Here is an 18,951-nt window from a genome sequence, read left to right as displayed (position 1 = left end):
TGGCCTCTTCACTAGGATATGTTCGATTTAGCTCATATGGACACATTGTTAAATTATCAGTATGAACATTTATACTTTGGAAATAAACAGATGCTACAAAACCAGAACTTGAATTACTGTTTTGTTGATTGTCTAGACTTTAAAAAGAGAAGGATAAAATGTTCATTCAGATTAAATTTAAAAGTGTGTTATGTATAGGTTTAAAAAAGAAAGTCAGTTGTTACACAGTTACAAGCATGCTGCTGCTTCTTCACCTATTGGGGGGAAATGTGTGTGATTTTTAAAGCTCTTTTTTTGAATCACACCCTTTTCAGGATAGAGTTAAGTGTATACACATATGCATATATAAATGTATATTTGTGTACATATCTCATTGTGACAATGGAGAGAGTGCCAGCAGAGAACAAACCCTGGTGGCAGGTTCTATCAAGCTGCAAAGGTTTGGGGCGTGAATTTGGAAATGAATTGCACAGCTCTTATCTGAGCACCAGCCAACTCAGTTCAGAGAAATTAATTTTCATATTGGGTGATGAATTCTATCTACAACAATTGCCCAAAACTGTCTACCAATTCAAGGCAGGGTAGTGATGTACATAGGTGAAGAGGAGATCAGCAATTAACTGAATTGTAGATGCTTGACCTGAAGTCAATATAAAAAACACACACATATCTATCTATCTTGCACATCTGGTTGGTAAAAATCCAACTGATCTCCTGCAAATTCTTGGCATAATGCTCACACTCCTGCACTGAGTCTCTTGTGTTGAGGGATATACTGTCAACACATTTTTTTAGACAGCAAAGAATTTTATCTGTGAGCCACTGGTCTAGTGAATTCTCCAGGGATTCAGGGTGTCTGGGTTGGAGAAGTTCAACAAAGAAGTATAATGTTTTAAAGCTAAACAGGATTTTAGAAATCATCCCTTCTGACTCCCTTATTGCGCAAATGCACAGAGAGGTTGAGTAACTCATTCAAGGTCACATAACTTCTAATATAGATAAAACACTTTGTAAGTCTACAGTTATCTATCTATCCATCTATCTATCACCTGATCAATCTGTCTGTATGTCTATCTGTCAACTAGTTGTGGTAGTAGCAGTTGCATAGTCATGGGGAAACCCTGATCTTCTGATTCCTTCCAGTATACTCCACTACCTCCACAGAAATCTGAGAAGAGAGGTGATGTCCCTTCTCCAGAATCACTGAACGTGGAGATAGGATACCAAGAACACCAAAGTTAGAAGTTTCCTCTGGAAACCATCTGGCCCACTCCTTTGCCTTTATAAGAATACAAGAAGGAGATGGTATTTTCTGTTGACAATGAGTAATCCTGAGCATTCTGTTCTTTTCGTTTCGTTTTGTTTTGTTTTGTTTTAGTTTTTGCAAGGCAATGGAGTTAAGTGGCTTGCCCAAGGCCACACAGCTAGGTAATTATTAAGTGTCTGAGGTCAGATTTGAACTCAGGTACTCCTGATTACAGGGCTGGTGCTCTATCCACTGCGCCACCTAGCCACCCCTCCTTTTTTTTTTTATTTGTTTTCTGAGCATTCTGTTCTAAGCAGAGCATGGAAACAGAACGTTTCTGGGTTGGATGTAGATATACATGAATCTTCTGAAAGCTCATCTCTAATCATGTTTCTCCTTTCCTCAAAATTCTTCAATGGCTCCTTACTACAAAATGAATAAAATCCAAACTTCTCCTAGTCTTTTTTTGCTGTTACTATTGTTATAAAATTTTCAGTCATGTCCAACTCTTCATAACCCCATGTGGGGATTTCTTGGTAAAGATACTCAAGTTGTTTACCATTCCTTCTCTAGCTCATTTTGCCTACGAGAGATTGAGGCTAACATGGTTAAGTGATTTGCCCAGGGTCACACACAGCTAGGAAGTGGCTCGGCCAGATTTGAACTGAGGAAGAGGAGTCTTCTTGAGTTTAGATCCAGCACCCTATCCACTGCTCACTTTCCTAGACTATCTTGCCTCAAAACAAGATGTTTCCTGAGTATAGATTGTGGTGCTCACTTTAGCAGCATATGTACTAAAATTGGAATGATACAGAGAAGATGAGAATATCCTCTGCACAATTATGACATACAAATTCATGAAGCTGAATATGGATTGTGATTTCTCATTTTAATTCAAGATAGCAAACCTTTATTAAGTGCTTATAAGATATAAAGCACTATGTCAGAGTCTGGGAAAACAAAGACAAAAGGTCCTTTCCTCAAGCTGTACACAAAGAAATATGCCTCTGGTCACACTCTCACTTTTGTTTGGAAAACAAATCTCTCAGTATCAAAATCCCACATTCTTCAAAGTGTGGATCAAACACTATCTCCCCCCAAACTCTCCAAAGAGATCAAAGGACTACTATCTGGATAGGACTTCCATCCAAGGTCATCTTGAACAATCCTCTTGCTTTATAGATGAGAAATTTGAGATCATAGAGGGGAAGTGACTTGTCAAATTATCTAATTTGTCAAATTAGAATGCACATCTTCTAACTCCAAATCCAGGACTCCCTTCACTCCTCCATGCTGAATGAAACACATTCTACCATACACCATAGCTACCACCACTATTACCACCACCACCACCACCACAACAACAACAACAACAAACACTTCTCTCTAGGAGCATGATGTAGGATCAAAGATTAAAAACTGAAAGGAATATCAAAGGTCCTCTAGTTCAACTACTCCATCTACTCTGTCATCTGTAACCTCTAAACATTTATAGAATTTCATTTTTATTTCTTTTATGATACTTGTCCCAGCCTGCTTTTTTAAAAAATCTATTTTAAGGCAGTACAATGTAGTGGAAATAAGGTTGGTTTTGATGACAAAGAATCTGGATTCTGTCTCTGTCACTTGCAAACTGCATGAGCTTAGGTAAGTCATTTAACTTTTGGGGGCCTCAGTTTCCTCATCTGTAATCTGAAGGAGTTGGACTCAATGATTTCCCATAGTCCCCTCTGACTCAAGATCTATGACACTATGAATATGACTAAGCTATTAAATGATTTTTTTTAAATCTACCCTAGTAGACTGTAAGCTCTTGAGAGAAAGGGCCATGCCCTCTCCTTCTTTGTATAGGCTCCACAGAACCTATTACAAGGATTCTCACAAAATAGTTGATTAGTGGATAATCACTGAGTGTTAAATAAACAAATTTTTTAAAAGTCCTCATGGGTTTAACTTCTCATTTGACTCACCATGCTGTTTGCTAAGGCAGCAGAGAGGAAGAGGAGAGAAGAAAGCAAGACATATCTCCATATTTCAGCTTTCTCTGGACAGTAGCCATCCAGCTGGGCTTAGGTGGTTGAGCAATGCCCAGATAACAGGGAGGGTCTGCCTGGGGAGAAGATGGGCAGATAGTACTGGAATATGCATCCAATGGGCTCCCCTCCAGGACTGTACTCACCAAGAATGTGAGAGCGTCAGTGACAGCTGGAGGATTGGCCACTTAGCTCTTAATTACATTAAACACACGTCTTCTGAAAGCTTTTTGGCTTTTTAATCAGATGGCAAAGGCATCTGTCTTGCTCATAGGCTGCCTTCAGACTATAACTTTCTCATCAGACAAGTTTAATTATCAACTCTTGCCGGCAGTTGGAGAGAGGTCCCTCACTCTCCTCCTTGCCAGCTCTATCAGAGAGTGTCCATGACAGAATGAGGGCTAGGTAGATGTTAATAGGAGGAGGCAGGATGTGAAGGGAGGAGAGACAGAGACTATGGCCAGCCTGTCTGGGAAACCCAGCTTGTTAAACATACACACCCAGCATATTTTTAAGACATATAAGCTGAGTCTTTGACACTGGGGCTGTTTCCATTTCATAATCTAGGTAACTGAAAAGTATTTTTAACTTGCTATTTGTAAAGTTACTCTCTGTTTCTGGTTTTTTTTTTCCCCAAGCGCATCCTTTCTATGTAGGATGTCCACACAGATGATCAGTATTATTCTTCACCATGCACCATTTCCATTGTCTCATCAATTCAGAGCTACTGTTATGTTTTCCTTTCCTCTTCTTTTGAAGCATGGTCATTTCAAAAACTGTCCTTTGTGTTTGAATTCTCCCTCGTGACAAGTCAATAGGATTTGTTAACTTGTCTTCTTTGGGACAAAGGAAAACAATTATAAATTGGATGACAGATGTTTAATAGTCTGTCCTCAGTGTCTCCCACCTTTCTTCCATAAGGTGGAGGTAGTGCTGTTCTAGAATGCTCAATATTTTTCTGTTTTGTTTTGTTTTGACCCCACTATTCAAAGTTCTTCTCCCAAGGGCATATTTTTTTTTAAAAAGCACTTTTAGGTCTAGGAGAAACATTCCCAGATCAGAACAAAATGCTAGAACCCAGGTGAAAACTCAAACTGGTCTAACATGGCTCAATGGTATTTTATTAATGATACTATTTTATGTTTGTATGATGCTTTTTACTGTATAAAACACTTTCATATCTGTGATTTCTCTTTCAAGTTGTAGGCACAGCATGGGTTATTATTCTCCATTTGACCAAAAAAGAAAATAGTGTCAAATGACTCACCCAAGGTCACTCAGTGATCCGAACTTATGCTGAGTGTCTACTATGTGTGAATCACTAAGGCCACAAATGAAACAGTTCCTCTCAAACAGTTTATATTCTAAGAGTGTATGTATTGGGATGGGGAGGAATATAACAAGCAAAAACAATCATTTATCTAAGAGAAAGATCAGATCATGTACTCTGTCATGGCACAATGCAAAAAATGCTGAACATGATATCCAAAGACCTGGGTTCAAACCTTGATTATTCCATTTACTACCTTTTATGACCTAGCTCAAGTCATGTAACCTCTGTGAAATTTGTTTCCTTATCTGAATATAGGAAGCTGGGCTAGACAGTCTCTGAGGTTCCTCCTAGTGTAAATCTATTGGAGAATCAATGAAGTCATTCATAGAAACAACTAGCACTGCACAGTAGTGAGAAAGGCTGCCTAGGGAGATGTTGGATTTCCCTACTCAAAGACTTCAATCAGGGGTTAGATTATTAGGGATGTTGTATATCCTGATGAAGAACAGAATGAACTTGAAGGATGCTTCCAACAAATTATGTGGTTCCAAAGATAAAGAATCTGAAAGACAGAGATAAGAAATGAGTTTGTTCCAGGTCTGTGAGGTGTGAGGGATAGGATGCACTAGGTGAGTACACAAGGGTGGTAAATGGCCAGTCAACTTGAGGAAAAATTAATAGTCCATTTTGGCTAGAATATAAAAGGCAGAGAAAGGGATAAGGTTAGAAAAGTAGATTTTCATGAACTGATGCAGCATTAAGTGAACAGGATCAAGAAAAAATATACACAATGATTACAATGATGTAAATAGAAGGAAAATTAGCTATAGAACAGTTACCAATGAATGCTGAAGAAGTGCAAAGAACAGAATAATTCCCAAGAAGCAAGAGGAGAAGAGTTGGGAGGCCCACAGGTGTGGAACATTATAAACTATTTCTAGATTTTTTTGATATGTTGATCAATGTTGATGATTTTCAAAATTTTCTTTGTGTTTTTCTTTTCTTTAAAAATATTCTTTTTTTATGGAATGTCTTTCTAGAAAATGGAAGGGGAAAAATACTGGGAGAAATTTAGGTGATGTATTAATCAAAAATAGCAGTGAAAATTTCTTAAAAGAGGGGCAGCTAGGTGGCACAGTGGATAAAACACCAGCCCTGGAGTCAGGAGTACCTGGGTTCAAATGTGGCCTCAGACACTTAATAATTACCTAGCTGTGTGGCCTTGGGCAAGCCACTTAACCCCATTTGCCTTGCAAAAACCTAAAAAAAAAATTCTTAAAAGAAAGCTAGGGTAAAAACAGATTGTAGAGGTCCAGGCTAAGGAATTTGCATTTTATCTTTGAGATCAGAGGTGCACACAAATACAAATTCTCTGTCTGTGACTATGTCTCCCTGTCTCTTTGCCTCTGTCTGCCTCTCTCCCCCCTTGAGAACTGGGGCTTTGACTTTTTATATGTATGCATACATATACATACACACAGACCTAAAGATATATATGTATGAAGATATAGATAGATAGACACAGATATTCAAAAAAATCTCTGACCTTATACCAGCAGTATCTCTAGATCTAGTTAGAGATAGTTATAGATACCTATAAACACAAGCATATATATTTTTGTATATCCAGCACCTAGTACAGAATATGGCTTTAAAATATGTTCAAAGAATAAATGGCTTGGAGTCAGGAAGATCTGAGTTCAAATCTGGATTCAGATATTTACCGGTGTTAACCCCAGGCAAATCACTTAGCTGTTGTCTACTTTAGTTTTGTCATCTATAAAATGAAGGTAAGAATAGCAGTTCCCCCTGGAGTTGTTGTTAGCAAATATGATAAAATTTGTGAAGCAATTTGCAACTCAAAACACAAAATAAATTTGAACTTTTATTAGTTCTCAGAAAGATTCATTTTTACCTCTATTAGAGTACTTATTTTTCTAAGATACTTGTCTATGGATCTTAAAGATGAAGAACTCTTCTCATAAGGTAGTGAACGTGAGTTTTATTATCTCTATTTTAAGGATGAAGAAATGTTATCAAAGTGAATGAAAGGAAGAGCTAGAAATCAGACCTGAATCCCAAGTTCTAGACCACCATGTTTCTTGTTCTCTCCCACAAACTTCTTGACGATATTTTCCATAGAACTCCTTACCAGTTACAGAGATCCTTGTCTTTCTTCCCCCTCCTTCTACCCTCATGGCTTCAAGGTTGGATGACATAGTCCAAAGTGACAAACTCCCATCTATAGTCTCCAGGGAATCCTCAGACTTGTCAATCATACTCTATTACCAGGAACATGCTAGGTTCATTGTCCTGAGGCTAAGACACCTTGGAACCCTCTCTCCATGGAGAAAAACAATGGGGCCAATAGACCAAATCCCATGGCTGTGCTGTCTGCCACCCTTTCCCTATTATGCTAGAAAAGATCTCCCATTAGTCAGCTAGTATCACCACATCAATGAAAAATTCCAGATCAAGGAGGGAATTCACTCATATCTGCGGTACACTTTGAAAATTATTTTCTCTTTTGTTTGTCTCCCAAATCACTGCTCATTCATCATGCATTTACTGCCTTGTGTTTACTAAACTATGCCCTCTCTCTCTCTGTCTGGGTTGGACACCCATGTTCAAACACAGGGTTTGGAAGAAGCAAAACAGCATCTTTTAACTCTTCAAGCAATGGCTAGAGAGAATGTCTCCATCAGGGGTTCTGTCAGTGAATTTTTAAAATATTTTCAATTACTCTATTTCAATATGATTAGTTAACTCAGGGACTTTATGTTATGCATTTAAAATAAAATGATATATTGCATCACTTTGCAAATTTTAAAGCATAATATAAATGCTTGTCATTATTATTACTATTACAAAATTATTCTGAGAAGGGGTCTATAGGTTTCACCAGACTGTCAAAGGGTCTATGACACACAAAAAGGATAGAGTGAAGGACAAATAGAGACAGAGATCAGGCCTTTACACATGAAAAACTATGTTTCCTTGGAAATAAAGCAAGATCTTGGGCTCAGAGCAGATCTAAAAACTACCACCATATAACATAGGGTAAATCGCTCAACCATGATAGGCCTCAGTTTCTTCATCTGTATAATGAAGGGGTAAGACTAGATGAATTCTGAGTTCTTTTTCAATCCCAAATCTAAAATTCTATGATCTTATGAAATAGGTAAAACAAGCCTTAAATCCCCCAAAACATCATAGGTTACATTACAATAAATGGCCTGATATTGGACTGAAAACTACAAAAGATGACTGACTTTTGAATATCATCATTAATTTCTAATCAAAATATCAAAGGATAATTTCCAAGTCAAGGTAATTAAATAACTTCGGTGACTCTTTATTTTCTCTAGGATAAAATAAAAACTTCTTGATATGGCACCATCTATTTTAACTTACAGCCAAACTGGACTGCTTGCTGCTTCTACTTCGCCCTTTTCTGCCTGAGGGTGCCTGTTACAATTCCTCTTCATTTCTTCTTGTTGTGGACCAAGGGTATTGCCTCCATGAAACCTCCTATTATTCTGCCTGATAAAAAAGGAAAAAGATCCCTTCTTCCTCGATTTTTCTTGAACTACTTTGCCTCAATCTCCCCTTTGCACCTTCTACCTGATACATTTTGCCCTAGAAGACTTGGGCAACCCACTATCATGCTACCAGTTAGGGCAATTATGAGCTAGGACATTATGGAACAGGTGGAGCAGCTTGAGTTCACTTATGTACCAGAAATCCAACTGAGTCCTTTGGTAAAGGAGTATATAAGGATTGTCCTAAGAGCTTCTTGAGAGTTTCTGAACCCCCACCCTAGGAGTCTCCTTATAACCTACTTCTATCTGAGGGTAGTACAGCAACCACTTACTGAACCCCAGGGTCTGCATGACCCACAATATCAGATGTGGCATCATACTTGGAAGATGATATCATCTTTGAGTGTATGTTTATCCCAACACCCTCTTTGGACTGTAAGCTTCTGGAGGGCAGAAATGGAAACATTTTTATACTTGTGTCTACTGTGTTTAACATAATACCTCACCCATGATGACATACTTTGTTGAATTTGGTCTATTAATGGCAAATATCTGGACCCAGGGCTTTGGCTATTGTTTCCTCTGGTCCTACTGTCAAATACAGAATATTTTATCTGTAGGCTCCCTGCTTCCTTTCCTCCAAGATGGTAGATTTCCAGTAGCCACATTACAGGAAGATCAAGATTTCATTGATCACAGACTCTGGAGAGAATGAATAGGGAATAAGATGATGATGATGACAATGATAGGGACTGAATCTGTGATTTTTGTTTTTTGGTATAGGGAACTACTTCCAGGTGAGAAAACTCCCCATACAAATACAAGCCAGAATCTTCTATATCAATTGTAGTCTTAAAGAGACTGAGAAGTTAAGTGACTTGTTTAGGGTCTCAAGGTCTGTACAGATCATGGGAAAGACTTGAACTCAAATTTTTCTGATTCCTAGGTCAGCTCTCTCTCTATGTTAAAACATTCTTCCATTCATTTGGTAAATAGTACAAGCATAATAGGGGGTTGAGACCTGACTGGCATGTTAAGATTTGTAACTCTGAGGGCTAAGCTACAAATTCTAGGATGCTGGTCAGTTCTCATCCCCTCCCCCATCACACTATAAATAATAGCAATTTGCAAAGTACTTTATATACACAATTTCAACTGATCATCATGACAATCCTATGAGTAAGGTATATTCCCCATTTTACAATTGAGGAAATGGAGGCTTTGAAAAATCAAGTGATTCATAGAACTAATGTTGGAGACAGGATGCAAGCTTAGGTCTAACTCCCAGGCTAAAATTATATCTATTGCCCCATCTCACTGCCAAAGAGTATTGCCCTTTATTTTACAGAAGAGAAAATTAAGATGCTGAGGGATTTCAGGATCCCATAATCAATATTTTTCAAAGGTGCTACTTGAACCTAGGCATTCCTGACTTTGAGGATAGCTGTATGGACCATGTTCAAAATATATTAATAATGATAAGATTAAATTTATATTGTTCTCTAAGAATTGCAGAGTGCTTTATTATATTAGATGTCAACATATAGTGGTGAGAATATTGGTCCAGAATTCAGGAAAATGGGGTCTAGTTCAAGTTTCCTGCTCCTTAAGAGCTAGCATTTATAGCTTTTTAAAGTTTTCAAAATGCTTTACATTTGTTAGCTATTAACCCTCTTTAACCTTAAGTTACTTTCCTACCAGGGACCACAGTTTCTCCATCTGTAAAATGAGGGAATTAGACTGGGGCCTTTCCTTTCCAGTTCTAACATTCCAAGAGTCTATGTTTGACATTGGGACCCTCTCTCCATGATTCCTCATGAGAAAGGCAAATAGCTATTGGCTGGGAGTCCCTCAAAGCCAGAGTGGGTTGTGTCTCAGCAGCTCCACTCAAGCTAAGTCAACTTCACAAATTGAGCCTTCAAAGCACAGTATGTTCCCCTTCTGGCCCTTACCAGCTTCCCCACCATCTGCTGCCAGACAGATGGGTCTGTGATTGTCAAGCTCACTTGGTGATCAAACACACCACCTGGCTTTTCCCAACCCAAACAAGTCCATCTTCAAGAGAACATGACAATCTGTATTTAACACTTAATCGCTCTCATACTTAGAAAGGCTGCCGGTGTCAAGGTGGTGAGTTATCTTCAGGGGCCTGGTTTTACTCTGCCTGGCTCCTCTATAGTAGCAAGAGGAAAGAACAGCCTTTCTCTTCTTTCCCTCTTATCCTTATTGTTATTGTTGTTGCTGCTGTTATTGCCATGCTTTCTTGAGCATTGTAGGGTAATTAAATTTTATAATTGAAAAAACTGAGGCTTGGGGAGGTCTTAAGATTTTAGGACCATAGATTTAAAGGCTTCCTCAGAAATCATTAAGTCAGATCCTGATAGAAACAGAGAGGTGATGCAGAGAATGGAGTGCTGGGCCTAGAGTTAGGAAGGAGACTCCAGGAAAATCACTTAATGACTGTCTGCTTTAGTTTAGTTCAACTCTAAAATGAGGATAATAGTATCACTTGCCTCCTGGAGCTGTTACAAAGATTAAATGAGATAAAATTTGTAAAGCTTAATGTTTATGTCCTTCTTTCCCCTCATTTTACAGATGAGGAACCTAAGGTTCAAAGTGGCTAAATAACTCATAATAGAAAATTAATGTTAAGGCAGGATTAGAATGCTAGTCTCCTAATTCTCAGTTCCATGGGTCTTTCTACCATACCAAGGTAAAAAATCTTCTTGCCAAGTGAAGAATGCTTTTGTTTTATTTTGAAATTTTGTTTTGATTTAAAATGGACCCAAACTCTCCATACTGCATATGTGCAATGATAAGCTCCCTGACACAACTTGACTTAGGTAACTGTAAAAATGCCACTGAATTAAAAGCAAAAGCTTGTCTATTGAAGAGAAATCTTGTAAAGAGGGCAAGATGCACATGTACTAGAGGAGCCTGCTTTTCAGACAGGCAGCTTGCTAACAAGACAGATTCATCTTGGTCCTGCTCCCAAGGTCCCACTCAGCCCTGAGAACTGGCCTCAGTCCCCAGTTCCCACTGCGGCCTCACTGCAGGTGAAGGGGCTGGGCCACAGACCCGGGCCATGCACACAGTTCTGTCTGCCAGGCCCAGGGAGTCAGCCAGCAGGCGTTGATGGTGTGGGCTGAAGTGAGGGGGCAGGAAGAGTTCTGGTGGGGTGGGGAGGCAGCTGTATCAGGGGCGTCCGAGAGCAACACAAGCAGCTGCCATCTACAAGAGGAAAAGACTCTTTTATAGGGTTTATTTTTTGTTGGGAAGGGAGGTGGGATGAGTAGTTAAGGTTGGTCCTTTATGCCTTTATGAGTGTGTGTCTCTCTCTTGGACTTTGTCTCTCTGTGCCGTCTGTGTTTTTCTTCATCTGACTCTATACATCTCTGTTTCTTTGTGTTTGTCCGATATCTCTCCCCCAATTGTGGAATAAAGCCAAGGGAGACAGAGGTGTGTGCATGTGCACGCAGACACACACACACACACACACACACACACACCCTTACAAAAGTCCTGCTTCTAGGAAAGGTTTAAGAAAACAGGAACATCTACCATCCCAGACAGAGCTGAGTCTGTCCCTTAACCGAGGGCCAGAAAGTTGACCTGCCCCTGAATAGGAGGCTGGAATGTAACTTTGGTCCAGAGAAGGGGTTGTGGTTTTAGGGTGATTCCCCCCCAGGAAATGCTGAATTTATATGCTCTAGGAGGTGCCCTTGAATGCACCAAGGAGGCAGGAAATAAGTAACACTCAGACAACAACACCCTCTAGCCCCCAAACCCTGCCTCCAGGGAACAAGGGGAAAGTGGAATTCTGAAGGAATTCTTGGACTCCAAGGAAAAGAAAGCAGCCATTCTCTCTCTGATTCTCTGAACGTTGTTTATTTGTTACACTGATACAATCCCTTTCCTCCAAAAACCTCAGGGTCTAATCTTCAGGCCAAGTTTTCCCACACTGGGCTCTGGGCTCCTTCCAATCTGTAACACACCTGTGAACATACCAGGGTGCATCAGTAGGCTGGTTCACCCTGCATTCTGTTGCTGATCCCTTCACCCAATTATATATACAATATTTGCCTCCAAGGCAAGAGGTGGAAAATATGACTTCAAATTGAATTTGTAATTAGAGGGAGAAGGAAAGAAACTCAGAGATGAAAGGTGAAGGTGAAGATGGCCAGAGCTAGACCAGGGAAGAACTCATGGAATATGGTTCCCAATGTTTGTGTGTTTTCAAGAGTGGGAGCTACAGTTAATGCTAGGAAGTGGGAAGGGTGGAAGTACCCTTTGGTAACTTTATATTGAAGAACTCATACAGGACAAAGGCGATACAAAGACACTTTGAAGGTCTAAAGAACTTTGGGATTGATTGTGCAGCATGGGAGACCATGCACAGGATAGCCCAGCATGGTATGCCCACATCAGAAAGAGTACTGTTCTCTGTGAGCAAAGCAGAATGGACACAGCTCAGGAAATGGGAGATAAGTAAGTTTATAGAACTCACCCCAGTTGTTCATATGAATTATTTGTGCTTGATCAGTGGTAGAACATTCTTAGTTTACATTGGTCTGATCAGCCACAGTCAGACACACTGCAACTTGTTTCTAACATAGTCATGTTGTTTTGGTCTTCTTTGATAACAGAAGACAAGAACCAAACATTTTAAGTAATTATCCTTGTAATCCAAGTGCTACCTTGTCTCTACACTGCTGAAGAGCTCTAAATACATTATTAATATATAGTATTTTACATTTTGGCTTTCTGGGTAATAGCCCTAGTCACCCTTCTCCAATTACTGTTCTGACTTGTACATTATCTAATAAAGATATCATGGTTTGCCTGAAGAAAATGAGTCCTAGAGGACTTGGACAGCTGAGTGTGGAGGCTAGAAGTTCATACTAAGTTGTAAAGTCTTTAGGATGGATAACTAGTGACAGACCATAGGTCTGCTCTCTGAGGACCAATCCAGCTAAGTGCTTACAATACTTAAAATCAGAAGACTAGAAGAAAGAAGAATGGTGAAACTTTTGGTCACAGCAGTTCAAGAAGACTCTAAATAGAGAGGGAGAGCTTGTGGTCTGTTTCAGTGGGGAGACAACCTGTACTGATGAATTAATAGATGCTTAAGGATTGAAATATACTTGCATAATGGAGGCAATCCAACAACCTTTTCTACTCCATTTGCCCCCCTCCCCATCTGTTCTGGTTAAAGGAAACAAGACAGGGATGGGTCTTAACTGAGCTGCCTGATCCACTTCTTGGGGAAATGTGCTCAGTTGGGAAGGACTTTGGAATGACCAAGAATTTTCTTGGTATACTTGATGGCATTTGAAAGAGGGGGCTGCCTCAAAGAACATTTATCCACTGAGCCAGTATGAGTGGTCACTGACTGTCTTCCAGGGTTCTCTCTTCTGTTCAACTCAACACATAGGGATTCTGGTTAGACTTCTTCTTAGACTTTACATCACTTTATGTCACTTAAGTTCACATCCCCTGGCCCTTACTCATCCTATATTTCACATCCCCTGCCAAACTTTATGATTTTTACTTCCATAATAACTCTCATAAATTTCTTCTTTTCTCCACTCACACAGTTCCCACCCTAGTTCAGGTCTCACTTCTCACTTGCAATATCACAAAAGCTTTTTCACTGGTCTCAATTTCCCAATGTCTCCTTTACTCAGCTGCAAGAGGCTGTTCTAAAGTGTAGGTCTTTCCAATTCACTCGCATTTTGATAATTTCAGTAGTTCCCTAACATCCAATATCAAATAGGAAATCTTTTCTTTGGAATTGAAAAAACCTTTCTCACCTCCTCACATCCTGTCTTTCCAAGCTAATAGTTTATTCCTCTTCAAAGATTCTACTACACTTCAGCACTGAATCACCTGCAATTCCTCAAAAATAGTACTCCTATCTTTACTCCTTTGCATTGACTGCATCCCATACCTAAAGTGCTTTGCCTTTTCACTTCCATGTCTTAGCAGTTCTGGCTTCCTTCACCTCTCATCTCAAATCCCATCTTCTGCAGGATACCTTTCCTGGAATAATCAGTTGCTAATGATGCAGGGAAATGATGTAGAGAATTATAAATATAGCTTTAATGATGTAAAAATCTTACTAACTGTGAAGGGCTGTTTGCTCCTGAGAGGTGAACTGAACCCCTGTTGATTGTATCCTGTCTTCCCTGGATGCTGTTGTTTATATCTTGCCCCCATTTTCCTCTTACCTAATCTTGGCCTAGACACTGGTATGACAGGAAATGACATAAACTTGGGGGTTGAGCACCTTGGGACAGGAAGGACCAGTACGTAGTTTGCCATTGGAAGATACCTGGTCCAAGGTGTAAGACCACTCCCCAAGTGCCACCCTCTGTCCAACTTACCATAGAAAGGTATTTAACAGAAAGCACCACCTCTTTGAGGTCTTTTTGCTTCTTCCACGTTCCCATCTAAAAGGATGGGGTTTTCTCATGTTCTTTCTTAGCCCATGTGGAGCACAGTGGACCTCTGGTCTTGTGGCCAGGCTAAACCAAGCCTTATGGCTGCCTTCCCTTCTCTCTCTCTCTCTCTCTCTCTCTCTCTCTCTCTCTCTCTCTCTCTCTCACTAAGACTTCACCTGGCCTGTCCTCAGAGCACTTACTGCTTTTCTACTAATTTTGACCTATGTACTTTGTAATAATATTTTGTCATAATAAAATTCTGATCAGTTTTAACATCACAGAGAGTGTACGAATTCCTTCACCTTTTCAGTGACCTTAAATGTTCTGTCTTCAATCTCTAAATCTTTAATAATCGGCAACACTTAATGCCTTCTTCTCTGATACTGCCTTCCATCTATCTACTATGATTATATCTTGCAATGTATCTCATTATTTATATGCTGTTTTCTCCATTAGAATGAAAGCTCCCTGGCAGAGTAAGTTGTTGCTTTGACTTGAATAGATCTATTATCTTCCTCAATAAGCATGCAGATATGATGATATAGTATATGGCATGCAGATAGTATATGAGAAAGCTTTGAAGACCTGGGCTCAAGTCCCTGCTCTGATCATTAACTAACCTTAGTCAGTATATTTAACCTCCCCTATATTACCACCCCTCTTAGTCTCCTCATCTCTAAATTAGGGGTGGTAATTATTTGCACTATCTGACAGGATTGTCAGGAGGAAAATATCTTGTAAAACTTAAATTTTTATGTAAATATGAATTGTCATTACTACAGATGGTAATCTACATGAGGTAACTGCTCTGCCTTATCCATTTCTGCCTCTCCCTTAGGGTTTATCATGATATCCTACTTACAAATGCATAATATACGGTTGTGTGAAGAATGGGGAGAAAAGGAAAGTATTCTGAAAGTGGATTTAAGAGAAACTTGGAATAAAATCAAGCCTGTGTTAAGAACTTTGTGATTATGGAGCAATAAATTAAGTTTGTCTGACCCTCAACTTCTTTATCTGTGAAATGGGTATAATATAATATAATATAATATAATATAATATAATATAATAATACTTGTGTATCCACTTCACAGGTTTGTTGCAAGGATCAAGAGAAATAATTCATGTACTTTGTTAATCTTATAATATTATATAAATATTTTTACGTATAAATTATTATTTTTAAGAAAAGAAAAAAGAAGATTTTAGTAGGACTTTCATTATAAACCCACGAGGGAAGCATATTGGGAATTACTAGTCCCACCATGTGGTTAAGGACACTAAAGAGCAGAGAATGGATGAGACTTATGGATGACTCATAAGTTATGAAAAATGCCCAAATCAAAACAAGAACCCAGCATTCCGGATTCCAAGTCTGTTATATAAGAATTCATTCCTGTGATCAGGACAGTGCAGAGCCCTAGGCATCCTATCCTGGTACCAACTGTGTGTACTGAGGGAAAGGGAAGTGGGGAACAGATTATGGGTCATTGATTCTGCTGGGATTCAAATGGGGATCTCCTAAAGGAGTGAACTTGGAGTATCTTGTCCTTTCTTCACTCCATTTCCTTGAGGGGAAAGGCTGGTGGGAAAATCTCCACAAAAAAAAAATGAACAAATTGCTCAAATGGCAGAGGGACCAGCTTGAGAGAAAAGCATTACCTTGCTGCTAAAGGCTTGTTATTAGGCCCAGCATATACAAAGTCAGTCTGGCTCAGAAGGGAATTTCCAACCCTTTTTTATAAAGAAAAGTCATTTGGAGTAAAACTATGGATTTCAGGTGTGAGAACACATTCAGCTTTAGAAATTTCCTACTTTTTCCCACTTCTATAATGCTTTCTGCTCTTGAAAAGGTATTTGCAGCCAATAATCTCCTTCTTCCTCACAACACTTCTGTGGGGTAGTCAGGTAGTCAATCAGCAAGCATTTATTAAGTGCTTACTATATGCTAAATGCTAGGAATACAAGAAAAGTAAAACCAAACAAATCTCAAACAAAGAAAAGTACAGCCCCTGTTCTCAGCAAGCTCATGTTCTAATATGCATACAAGACATCTATAGGTAAATGGGAGGTAATCTCAGAAAGACAATAGCAGTTTAGAGAATGAGGAAAGGTCTCTAGAGAAAAGGGGGATTTCAGCTGCATCTAGGTAATTATTAAGTGTCTGGAACCACATTTGAACTCAGAGCCTCCTGACTCCAGGGCCGGTGCTCTATCCAGTTCATCACCTAGCTGCCCCAATTTCAGCTGCACCTTGAAAGAAGTAAGGGAAGTCAGATGAAGAGGTAAGGAAGGATATTATACCTATCTCTTTCTTTTCTTTCCTCCATCCCTCCCTCCTTTCCTCTTTTTTTCCTTCCTTCCTTCTTCCTTTCTATCTTTCTCTTCCTCACTTTTTCTTTCTATTGTAAAAAATTTCTTCTTGTATAAAATGACTAATAATGGAAATGTTTTACATGATTGGACATGTATAACCTATATCAGATTTGTTACCATTTCAGGGAGGGATAAAAGGAGTGGGGAATAGAATTTATAACTCAAAGCTTTTTTCAAAAGTCAAAAATTATTTTAACATGTCATTAGGAAAAATATTATTAAAGAAAAAAGAGATTAAGTACTTTGATCACATTAAGAGCGTATCATAGATCATTGATGGAAGGGCCACTAGAGTTCAACATTCTCATTTTGCAAATGAGGAAATTGAGACCTGTGATAGTTTTACAAAGGTCATGTCATTAACAGGATTTGAACTAAGGTTCTCTGATTGAAAATGCAGTGCTCTCAAATAAAACCACTGCAACCAAGATTAAAAGGATGTAGTATAAGTGAGGAAACAATTTTTATGACTAGTGTTTCTGACAAAGGACTCATTTTTAAAATATATAGAAAACTTAATCAAATTTTAAAAATAAGTCATTCCCCAATTGATAAATGGACAAAGAATATGGAAAGGTAATTTTCAGAAAAAGAAATTAAAGCTATCTATCATCATATGAAAAATTGCTCTAAATAATTATTGATTAGAGAAATGCAAATTAAAATATCTCTGAGATACCACCTCAACACCTCTTGGCCAATCTTAGCCAATATGACTATGTTGAGGGGTGGGGAAGACTGGGAAACTAATGCATTGTTGGTGAAGTTGCAAACTGATCCAACCTTTCTAGAGAACAATTCTGAATTATGCCCAAAGGCAATAAAAATGTTCATATCCTTTGATCCAGCAATATCACTACTGGGTCTGTATCCTGAAGAGATCATGTAAAAAGGGTAAAAATCTCACATGTACAAAAATATTCATAGCAGTTCTTTTTGTAGTGGCAAAGAATTGGAAATTGAGGGGATGTCCATCAGCTGGGGAAGGGATGAAAAAATTGTGGTATATGCACCATGGTGGAACACTATTGTTCTTTAAGAAATCATGAGGCACAGGATTTCAGAAAAATCTGGAAAGACTTGCATGAATTGACGCCAAGTGATATGAGCAGAACTAGAAAAACATTATACATACCACATTCCTAGTCTCCTGATTGAACTACAGCATTCTTTTCTACTATACTACCCAGCCTTGAATTTGAATCTTAAGATGAAGTGTCTCTCTTCCTATAGGGTTGATGGTGGGAAGAAGATTCCGACATTTCCTTTTTCCTCCTCCATTTTCTCTGTATCTTCAAGGGTTCCCAAGCCACCCCCCCCCCCCAGGATGGAGGTTCAAAGAAAGGGTCATTTCCAGGCAAAATTGCAATATCTACCCTATTCTCTCCATTCCAAAGTCATCATATCATATCCCAGTCTCATAGTTTGTTGCTGCCATGACAATTGGCAAGGCACCACCCACTGACCACTAAAACCAACTTTTATCCATCCCATCCATCCCTTGGGGCCAGGGTCTTGGTGTCTCTTACAGAAACTGTCTGAGAAACTCATCTGTGCCCTTCAGACAATCAGACCACTTGCTGAATGCCAGCTATATATGTGGTGGTACAAGAGGTTAACTGTATAGCAAAAGAAGAAGGTTGGAGAACATTTGGTACATACCAGGTGCCCAGCAGCTTTCACCAGTTTGTGAGTGGAAAATGGAAAGGCTTCATTGCTCAAGTCTGTCTCAAGCACCTCCTGAAGGACTGCCCGACTGTAAGGAACAAAACTCTAGTTTTGGTGTGTATAGTAATAGTGAAAGAATCAAGCACGGTTAGAACCACATGGTACTTTGGAGTTCAAATCAATCAATAAATACTTAGAAGGTATGTGCACTAATGTGCCAAACATAGTGCTGTGCTAATATAAAGTATTAGAGTTTAACAAGACCTTTAGACAAAGAAAGAACCTTAGAATATAGAATGTCAGATAGAAGAATACTAGAGTTTTTTGCTTACAGATGGGATCACCTAAGGTCAAAGGTCAAAGTAGCAAA

The 18,951-nt window shown here is 39.0% G+C and overlaps 1 protein-coding gene and 1 non-coding gene across 8 annotated transcripts in view; one reads left to right on the top strand and one right to left on the bottom strand.

The window, feature by feature from the left end:
• The window catches only part of SARDH (sarcosine dehydrogenase), a 142,891-nt gene that overhangs the window by 39,628 nt on the left and 84,312 nt on the right, over positions 1 to 18,951 (bottom strand). For all 7 annotated transcript variants that reach the window (XM_074210765.1, XM_074210766.1, XM_074210762.1 and 4 more), the window contains one exon: positions 18,576 to 18,669. In XM_074210765.1, the coding sequence (XP_074066866.1) occupies positions 18,576 to 18,669 (94 nt within the window). The remainder of the gene's footprint in view (positions 1 to 18,575; positions 18,670 to 18,951) is intronic.
• On the top strand, positions 2,017 to 2,123 carry LOC141510534 (U6 spliceosomal RNA). Its single transcript, XR_012475004.1, has one exon. It is a non-coding gene; the product is annotated as a U6 spliceosomal RNA (small nuclear RNA).

The sequence above is a fragment of the Macrotis lagotis genome, chromosome 1 (genome assembly GCF_037893015.1).
Source record: "Macrotis lagotis isolate mMagLag1 chromosome 1, bilby.v1.9.chrom.fasta, whole genome shotgun sequence".
NCBI classification, from domain to species: domain Eukaryota; kingdom Metazoa; phylum Chordata; class Mammalia; order Peramelemorphia; family Peramelidae; genus Macrotis; species Macrotis lagotis.
This window is presented reverse-complemented; position numbering and strand designations above follow the sequence as displayed.